The sequence below is a fragment of the Triticum aestivum genome, chromosome 3B (genome assembly GCF_018294505.1).
Source record: "Triticum aestivum cultivar Chinese Spring chromosome 3B, IWGSC CS RefSeq v2.1, whole genome shotgun sequence".
Taxonomy (NCBI): domain Eukaryota; kingdom Viridiplantae; phylum Streptophyta; class Magnoliopsida; order Poales; family Poaceae; genus Triticum; species Triticum aestivum.
Genome location: NC_057801.1, coordinates 704,245,208 through 704,255,371, shown reverse-complemented (window position 1 = coordinate 704,255,371; position 10,164 = coordinate 704,245,208). Strand labels below are relative to the sequence as shown.

General features: G+C 46.9%; 2 protein-coding genes across 2 annotated transcripts; both read left to right on the top strand.

The window, feature by feature from the left end:
• The first annotated feature begins 530 nt into the window (after positions 1-530).
• On the top strand, positions 531-4,843 carry LOC123071875 (magnesium transporter MRS2-F). Its single transcript, XM_044495445.1, has 6 exons — positions 531-1,002; positions 1,898-2,146; positions 2,625-2,753; positions 3,107-3,261; positions 3,418-3,559; positions 4,063-4,843. The coding sequence occupies exons 1-6, from the start codon at positions 631-633 to the stop codon at positions 4,363-4,365; spliced, it is 1,350 nt and encodes a 449-aa protein (XP_044351380.1). The 5' UTR covers positions 531-630; the 3' UTR covers positions 4,366-4,843.
• A 2,408-nt stretch (positions 4,844-7,251) lies between these two features.
• LOC123071874 (ascus wall endo-1,3(4)-beta-glucanase-like) lies at positions 7,252-9,749 on the top strand. The gene has a single exon (XM_044495444.1). It carries the CDS (start codon positions 7,474-7,476, stop codon positions 9,694-9,696), a length of 2,223 nt encoding a protein of 740 aa, XP_044351379.1. The 5' UTR covers positions 7,252-7,473; the 3' UTR covers positions 9,697-9,749.
• Positions 9,750-10,164: the final 415 nt, after the last annotated feature.

The window sequence follows — 10,164 nt, the reverse complement described above, 5'->3', positions numbered from 1 at the left end:
ATATTATCATAATATGAAGAGTCTTGTTGCCGCCATGGCGGCGGCCGGCAAACCCCTCTCGAACGAAAATGCAATCTTGCCCCTCCTCCACCCCACTGCCCACGATATCCACCATTGTATAGTTTGTTGCCTTCACCAAATGGCACGCCAACATGATGAATCAACCGTTTGAAATGAAATTGCCATCATGTTGATTGTGTATGGAAACTCCGTGAACACCGATAAGATGAGGTGCACTGAGTCGTCCGTTAGGAAGTCCAAACCTTTAGATTGACTCTATAACATCTTTGTGAGAGATTATTGATGTCCAAACCTTAGATCACTTGTCGCAAAAAAAACCCTCTAGATTTGCCGCTGCCCAAAATAACACTTTCTATTTCGCTGCTTTTTTGTTAGAAGGAAAAACTCACCAAGCAGGAGGCAATTTTGCCACGGAAGAAAAAAGATCAGCCCATGAGTGCGCTCCGCGAGACATCCGCCCCTGGGTCGCGTCGGCCGCCCCCCCCCCCCCCCCCCCCCCCCGACACACACACACATTTCAGTCGGCCGCAGCCGACCACGCATACCTCCGCCTCCAGCTCCAGCTCCAGCCGACGATCGCAGCCGAAACCCTAGCTCCGGGAACAGAGGATGAGACCCACGGCGACGGGACCGGGCGGCGGCGTGGTGAGGCGGAAGGCGGGGGCCGCCGCCGCGGCGGCGGCGGCGAGCCGGGAGTGGCTGGTGGTGCCGGCGTCGGGGCGGGCGCGGGTCGAGGAGGCCGGGAAGCACGCGGTGATGGCGCGGACGGGGCTGCCGGCGCGCGACCTGAGGGTGCTCGACCCGCTGCTGTCCTACCCGTCCACGATCCTGGGCCGCGAGCGCGCCATCGTCGTCAACCTGGAGCGCGTCAAGGCCGTCATCACCGCCGCCGAGGTGCTGCTCCCTAACTCCAAGGACCCCGACTTCGCGCGCTTCGTCCGCGACCTCCAGGCCCGCGTGCTCGCTTACTCCGCGGACCAGGTCTTGCTTGAACCACTACCTTTCTGTCCGATTCATCATTTGCTTGCTTCTAGGCTTGTGATTTAGGCTAGTAAAGTAACCATTCCACGATATCTGAACTGTAGGTGGATATTACAGTTAAGCGGAAACAATTTTATAAGATTTCAAGTCATATGTAATGCCAATCCTTATATTGTGCTTAATAAGACATTATAAAGTTAAAACATGAGATTATGTATTAGGACCTGAATGTTGCCTGTGGTACTAACTATTGGCAGTATATCTTTGGTATGTCATGTGGGATCAAATGTTTTTTCATGGTTTCTCAAAACTGTAATTGGTCAGGTTCTGCTGGTGCTGCCACTGTTGTTGAGTAGATTTTGTAAATCACCCCAGACCCCACGCATGTCTTCAGATTTGTCTAAACACCCAATGGTGCCAAGAATACAAGTTAATTTGTTTGTTTTCATGTTTTGAGAAATTGCCGGTGAACTGAACTGGACATCTGCCAAAAACAGCATCAGAACTTCATACAATCGGTACAATATATGTTCTGCTGACGTGCGGGATTTTGCACTTTAGTGATTGGATGCATGTAAGAGGACATGGGTGATCAAATAGTGTTTTTCTGAAAAGTACTCCCTCCGTAAAGACATATAAGAGCGGCTGTTCAGAAACAGTTTCAAGTGAAAACCTTGAATACCAGCAGCAAGCTGTGTAGTCCACATTCCTTCATTCTTTCCAGAGGGAGCTGCTGAGCTAGTTAAAATAGGAACTATGGTTTACACAGTTTGATCTCAAACCGTTCTTGAATTCTGACTCTGTAGGCTATTCCACTTGAGTCTGCTGCTATGTAGCTATAGCGATACTGTGATAAGGGACTTTGAGGGATATGTGACATTTCTTATTTCAACAGGCTGCAGAGTTTACTGATATGGATGGTGAATCATCTGCAATTGCTTCACCATTTCCTGCTCCTAGTTCATCTAAAGGACATGAACTGGAGATGGCTAAGAGGACTCCTAATGCGGTGGGTGAAATGACTCATAGCAGCAGTGTGCCCACATTGACTGCTATGAAAGATGGAAGCACCAAGGTTTTACCCTTTGAATTCCGTGCGCTTGAAGTGTGTCTCGAGTCAGCTTGTAGATCTCTGGAAGAGGAGGTATGTGTTTCATCTTATTTCTGAAAATTATTCAAGATATTTTAATACAAATGGATTAATCTATTTGCCATCTTAGGATAGTTGTTTCAACAAGCTATGGTTCATATAACATTATGACTTGTTTGATATTGAGCCTTTGTTATTACATATGATGTTGGGCGATTTCTTCACCTCTGCTTATTGGATAAACTTGAGGCCTGGTTGGAGCAATTTATAGAAGTTTGATAATCTCGTCTTTCCCAGAAAACCTGGGACAGTCCTGTTTTTATTTAATTTATAGATAGCTGGAATCATGCTTAGTGTAGGAGCTGTTCTTAAGCTGGTCTGTCTGGAGTAGTCTTTTAACCGTTCTCTGTTTTATTTTAATATGTATAAGTTTACAAACTACTTTTGTGATAGCAGTACATCTCAGTTCTCACAAGTAGGCAGAACATGGTGTACTTATAGTTGTAGATAGTAACTGAACTTTTTTTCCCAGACTGTGACTCTGGAGAAAGAGGCATATCCAGCATTGGATGAGCTAACTTCAAAGATCAGTACCCTGAATCTTGAGCGAGTTAGGCAAATTAAGAGCCGGCTGGTGGCAATCTCTGGACGCGTGCAGAAGGTAGGCAATTTAACTTGTTTGAGGATTCAATATAATATCAATGTCCATCTTCTCTTCAATTATTACTGCTGCTATATCTTAGGTAGGTGTTGTCAAACATAATTTGTTGTTTCATTCTGCTGGCTACTTTTGAATGATCAGTGCTTGTGCGACCTCTATAACTATGTGAAAGAACTTTGCCAAACCTTTCACTATACAAGTATACAACACATCCGGCCACCACCTACCTCTATATCTATTATCCCCGCTATAATTTCCTCGCAAAAGTCTATTCGCTTAAATCTTCTACACTCGTTTCCCTTCTAGACTCTGCAGAATAATTCCACCTTGATAAAAAAAATACATTCTGATAGGTGAGGGATGAGCTTGAGCATCTATTGGACGATGAAATGGATATGGCTGAAATGTACTTGACAGAAAAACTTGCTCGAGAAGATATCAGTGAGACATCATCTAGAGTTGAGGTTGATGATCATGATCATGACCCGTCTCAGTTGGAGGAGGATATGTAAGTCATCAAAGCGAGACATCTCTACTTTCTTCTTATAGATGGATTCCTATCTGCTATTTCCATAGACCATAAAATAGTCCTTACTAGTCATATGCATCTATATGCATGCATGAATATATGTTAAATGCGTGGAATCATTTAATTTGTGTGTAGGGATGAGGATTATAGAAGCGAGCCAGCTGGAACTGCAAGCAATGGTAGCTTTATTGGTTATAAGCCCAACATTGAAGAACTGGAGATGCTTTTAGAGGCCTATTTTGTGCAAATTGATGGTACACTAAATAAGCTTTCACATGTAAGCGTTCTTCTCTCTCTGTTTTTCTCCTCATGTTACCTGCACCATTCCAAATATTACTGAGATCCTGCCCACTTGTTATTGTTAACAGGAAGTATTTTCCTAGCAGATAAAAGAACTTTAGATCAGGATTGTAAATTTTATAATGCTATACGTGGTATGTTAAGAACATAAAATGCTGTTACTGTTAGTTAGTATAAGAAAACAAAGTTATGGCAAAAGTTATAAAATGCTATGCTTCACTCTCAATAAAAGAAGAAATCATCTTGCCCAGTTTACTGAAATGACCCCTTTGAACAAGCTAATATCAGAATACAGTGTTTTGCTTTTCAGTTGAGTCCATTTTACCCTTGATTGATCTTACTGTGGGTTCTCTAGAATGATTTATCTTATGTGCCATTTTCTGTCAGCAATATTCTTTCTAACCTTGAGACATTAGCGTAGGGAGTTTTGTATAGTAGAATTGTAAATTAAGCTTATATTTGTTGTATCCTTGCTTGAAGCTGAGGGAGTATGTCGATGACACCGAGGATTACATCAACATAATGTTGGACGACAAGCAAAATCAGCTTCTACAGATGGGGGTCATGCTCTCGACCGCGACGGTTGTCATTACTGCCGGAGTGGCTGTCGTTGGTCTTTTCGGGATGAACATTGGTATATCACTTTACACCCCCGTAGGTGAGGAGCAGACGCGAGCAGCGCATGTGAAGTTTTGGGAAACCACTTTCGGCACCATTGCTGGGTGCACGATCCTGTACGTAATAGCCATGGGTTGGGGGAAGAGAAGTGGGCTATTGCAATGAGGGTGCACCCAATCCTGTCAACAACTGCTCCCGCAGAAGCCTTCGCTGGACAACCCCTAAAAGAGGGCGGCACGCGCCTGGATTGTATTTGTACCTGAAAATGCATACCTTTAACCTATCCCTTGAAAGCATTAGAAGGGAGGGAAGAAAGTTTTCTTGATGCAAGACTCGAAGAGAAGACGATCGTTGCATAAAGTGTTGGCACAATGCTGTCATACCAACTCAGAGTTTGCTATTGCACCTGGGGGTTGAGCAGTTGCTTAAACCCTCTTGGTGCAATTTGCTCTTGTAAAAGTTTGTCTTGCCATTGTATATGTATAAAACCTGCTGCTACAAGTGAATTAAATCACTGTAGAAATGCTGGTACTGGCCTTTCTTGGCCAGGGGAGAGTTATTACATGTGTTATATTGCTGACAGTGTGAGTGCATTTTGTTGGTTTGTACTCTGATCGTATAAACGACTGTTATTTCTTTTGAATCGAGAGAGATTTGCATCACTACCAATAATAACCTGAAGAAAATTTCAGGAAAATTTCTCGAGCCACCATAGGGAAAGCAAGGGAAATAGTACCAAAATTTTGTCAAAGCCAAAATAGGGAAAACAAAAAAACTACCAAAATTAAATTTATGAAGGCAAATTCTAGCAGGACGACTTTTTCGATTTAGCTATATGTCATTCAGCTGATTTTTTGATTTTGGGTCAGTCGAATTTCTGGCTGTTGGATTTGTGCTTTGAGATGTGTGCTTTAGTTTTTTCCTGTTCTGTATTTTGTGTTGTGTTGGGCCTAGTTGAAATCGACTGACCGCTGTTTCTAGTCAGTCGATTGTGTATATGGGCTCGCTGAGCCTGGTGGGTGCCTGTTTTGTCCGCCCGTTAACATGCCTCTCGCCTAGCGCAGCGCCCACCTGCCCCGCATGGAACCGCTAGCAGGCATTTCCAAGTTTGGGTGCCTGTTTTGCTCGCTTGTTTTGTTCAGCAATGAAATCTGTTTTGCTCCTATTTGTTTTATTATTTTCAGTCCCATTCTTCTTAACGGGAAACCAATGACACTAATTCATCGTTTCTTAGAGAACTTAACTATTTTAATTTTGTTTAAGTTTTTATTTCATTTTTTATTCTTTAAGGGTAATACCAATACCTCCAATTCATTCCTACTTAGATTCTTTTTTGTGGAATTTGACTATTTGTGCTTATTCTTGCAAATTATAAAAAAAAGCGCAATTTCTATTCAAATTGCTTGCAAATTTTGTCATTATTGTTTTTTATCTTTCTTTCTTCTTAAACGGTAATACCCATACCACTAATTCATTATTTTGGTCTAGAGAAGTAGAGACACCGTTGATCAAATAACAATGCCACTAATTGATTATTTCTTTAGAAATTTTTTCTTTTTGCAAAACATTGACTCTTATGTGTTTATTCTTGCTTATTATAACAAAGCACAATTTATGTGCAGATTGTGTGCAAATTTTGTGATAATTTATTTTTAGCTTTTTATACCATTTTCTTTCCTATTTTAGGGTATTTTTGCTTCATTTTCAATTTCTGTTTTCTGTTTTTATGGGTTTTTTTTCCTTTTTCTTTCCTTTATTGGTTATTTTTGCTTTTTATAGGTTTTTGACTTAGTGTAATTATATACAAACAAATACTATATAATATGTGCCAAAATTTCATGATTATATGTACACTAAAAATGCGCAACTTCTGTGCAAATTGTTTGCCAATATTTCATTATTTGTTTTATTATTTTCAGTTCCTTTCTTCTTAACGCGAATGCCACTAATTCATTGTTTCTTAGAAAACTTCACTATTCTAATTTTGTTTCAGTTTTTATTTTATTCTCTTTATTCTTTAAGGGTAATACCAATACCTCAAATTCATTCCTACTTAGGAATTTTTTAGTGAAATTTCACTATTTCTGCTTATTCTTACGTATTATAAAAAAAGCGCAATTTATATTCAAACAGTGTGCAAATTTTGTCATTATTGTTGTTTTACTTTTATTTCTTCTTAAATGGTAATACAGATACCATTAATTCATTGTTCCTTAGAAACTTCACTATTCTAATTTTGTTTAAGTTTTTATTTTATTCTCTTTATTCTTTAAGGGTAATACCAATACCTCTAATTCATTCTACTTAGGAATTTTTTTAGTGAAATTTCACTATTTGTGCTTATTCTTGCGTATTATAGAAAAAGTGCAATTTATATTCAAACCATGTGCAATTTTTTGTCATTATTGTTATTTTACTTTTATTTCTTCTTAAATGGTAATACAGATACCACTAATTTATTATTTTGATCCCGAGAAGTAGCGACACCATGGATCAAATACCAATGCCACTAATTTTTTATTTTTTATTTTGTTATAGTTTTCATTTTCTTTTATTTCGTAAAGGTAATACCGATGTCACTAATCCGTTACTTTTTAGAAAGCACTATTTGTCGCGGAAATCTCACTAGTGTATGCTTATTTTGTATCGTAATAATACATTTCTGATATAAACATACGCATATATGTATTGAATGCATCTATAAAAATAAATATACATGTGCGAGATTGCAAATATAAAAATAAATAATTCATTCCTTCTTACACAATTTCTTTTTTGGATAAATTCCACTCCTATATGCTTATTTTTGCATGTCGTACAAATGTGCAATTTTTGTGTAAGTTGTCTGCATATTTGTTTGTTTTCTCTATTTTTGCTTTTGCTTATCAACGGGCCATTGTCTTGCATTGGGCACATGAAGTCTTGTGAGCTGCTATTGGTTTTGTATGCAAAAAGACTTAAGGTGTGCTATAACACTGAAATTGGCTGACCACAATTTTTGTTCAGTCGATTGGTTAGGAATCTTTTTTTTTTTTTTTTTTTTTACCCATTTCATAAAATCAGGCGACTGACCAGTAGCCGGTCCCCGACTTTTTGGGGTTTACCAAAAGGCTGCCGCGTTACCAAAATCTCTGAACCCCGCAGAATCCCCATTCCATCCGCTGCCGCCGTGCCCAACCCGCACTCCGCCGCGGGGAAGGAGATCGGCGCGGCGCGGCGCCTATAAAAGCCGCGGTAGAGGGAGCCGCCCCACCTCGACACGCGCCGGAGAGGATGGAGAGGAGGAAGATGGCGCAGGTCGCCACGTACGTCGCGGTGGCGCTCGCCGCGTTCCTCTTCTGGCAGTCCACGCGCAGCCCCGCCCCCACGCCGCCGCCGTCCCCGGGGGCCTCCGTGTTCCCGCGGGCGGAGTCGGCGGTGCTCCCGGACCCGGCCCGCTTCTTCGCCCCGCACCTCCTCGCCGCGCCGCTCCCCACCAGCTCCTTCTTCCAGAACTTCGCGCTCAACGACGGGGACCAGCCCGAGTACATCCACCCCTACCTGGTCAAGTCCGCCGCCGCGGGGCTCAAGGTGTGCTACCCCAAGAGCGTCCACTCCCCGTCCTTCCACGCCCAGGCCTTCGTCGCCGACCTCACCGTCTCCTCCCCGTCCGACGCCGCCGCGGCCGCCGGGGCCGGATGGCGCCACATCATCGCCGGCTTCGACGACCTCTCCGTGACCCTCGACTTCTCCCGGTCGCTGCGCGCGTTCCTCGTCCGCGGCAGCCCCTTCGTCACCGTCTCCACCATGTTCGCCCGCTGCCCCGTCGACATCTCCATCGCCTCCGTCCACGCCTTCCTCGAGGCCGCGCCCCGCGACGCCTCGCTCACCAGGTGGCGCCTCCGGATGAACAGCGGCCAGACCTTCCTCCTCTACGCCTCCGCGCCGATCCGCCTGTCCATGTCCAGCATCACGCAGCTGGCGGCGCCCGGCTTCCTCGGCGTCATCCGCGTCGCGTTCCTGCCCCACGCGGCCATGGAGGCCGTCCTCGACCGGTACAGCGGCCGCTACCCGACGGCCGGGGTGGCCGCGGTGGACCGCCCCTTCTCCGTCGACTACGCCTGGTGCACGCAGGGGTCGGGGGACCTGCTCATGCTCGCCCACCCGCTCCACCTCCGGCTGCTCTCCAAGGACAGCCGCGTCCGGGTGCTCGAGGACTTCAGGTACCGCAGCATCGACGGCGACCTGGTCGGCGTCGTCGGCGACGCCTGGGCTCTGAGGACCGACCCGGTGTTCCCTACCTGGCATTCCACCCGGGGCATCAGCGAGGACGGCGTGCCCGAGATCGTGGCCGCGCTGCGCAAGGACGTGGATGACCTCGCCTCCAGCCGCATCACGACCACCTCGTCCTACTTCTACGGCAAGGCGGTCGCCAGGGCGGCGAGGCTGGCGTTGATCGCCGAGGAGGTCGGGTGCCCCGACGTCATCCCGGCGGTGCACCGGTTCCTGAATGCCACCGTCACGCCCTGGCTGGACGGCAGCTTCGAGGGCAATGGCTTCCTGTACGATCCCAAGTGGGGCGGCCTCGTCACCCGGCAAGGAATGATGGACACCGGCGCCGACTTCGGCTTCGGGATCTACAACGACCACCACTACCACCTGGGCTACTTCGTGTACGCCATTGCTGTGCTCGCCAAGATCGACCCGGCCTGGGGGCGCGAGTACATGCCGCAGGCCTGCTCCATGGTCGCCGATTTCATGACACTGTCGCGAGGAGCCGGCGCGAGCTACACCAGGCTGAGGACGTTCGATCTCTGGAAGCTGCATTCCTGGGCCGGAGGCCTGACGGAGTTCGGCGACGGGCGCAACCAGGAGAGCACCAGCGAGGCCGTCAACGCCTACTACTCCGCCGCGCTCCTCGGGCTCAGCTACGGGGACAAGCCACTCGTCTCCACCGCGGCGACGCTCACCGCTCTCGAGATGCTGGCGGCGCAGACATGGTGGCACATCCGGGAGGGCGACGCGATCTACGAGGACGACTTCACCGGCAACAACCGCCTCGTCGGCGTCGTGTGGGCCAACAAGAGGGACAGCGGCCTCTGGTTCGCGCCGCCGGAGTGGAAGGAGTGCAGGCTGGGCATCCAGCTCCTGCCGATCGTGCCCATCAGCGAGGCCCTCTTCCCGGACGCCGGGTTCGTCAAGGAGCTGGTGAGCTGGACCGCGCCGGCGTTGGCCAGGGACGGCGTCGGCGACGGGTGGAAGGGGTTCGTGTACGCCTTGGAGGGGGTCTACGACAAGGAGTCGGCGCTGGCCAAGACGAGGGCGCTGGCGTCGCACGACGACGGCAACACGCTGACCAACCTGCTGTGGTGGCTCCACAGCCGCGGCTCGCCGGGCGCGGACGCTGCTGCTGCTGCTGGTATCGCCGGTGCGGCCGCCGTTGATGCTGCTGGTGGTACTGCTCATGGAATGCTCTTGGATATGCTCGCGGCGGAAGAATCTCTGTCTTCAGCGTGAGAGTTTTTGGTTTGTTGAGTCTTGACTCTTGAGAGGATGAGAAGATAGTCCGATTAGTTCGTGGTGCTTTGGATATCACGATCTTGGCATTTCGTACTGCTTTTTTGCAAGAGTAAATCGTCAAATATTTGTTGCTAGTTAGTCTGTCTTGCCTCAAGATTGAAGTTGAAATGAACTCTTCTCCGTGTTAAGGATCAAACATGTGCTAATGACCGAAGTCACAAACTCAAATAAAATAGTTATGCGAATAACATGTTCCATAACCCCTTGAGCCCACAGCTGGAGGCCAAGATTTTGTTTTATTGTATGAACACCACCGGTTACCGGCATGTTCACGGCGCACATGTCCTCCTGGGTCCTGGCCAGCAACTACGCCATTGCAAAAAGGGCGATGCTAGGCGCCGGCGCACCGGCAGAAAGTTTCGGCCGGTCCTGCCCCAGCCTTTGGATGCGAGCCCGCGTGGCCCT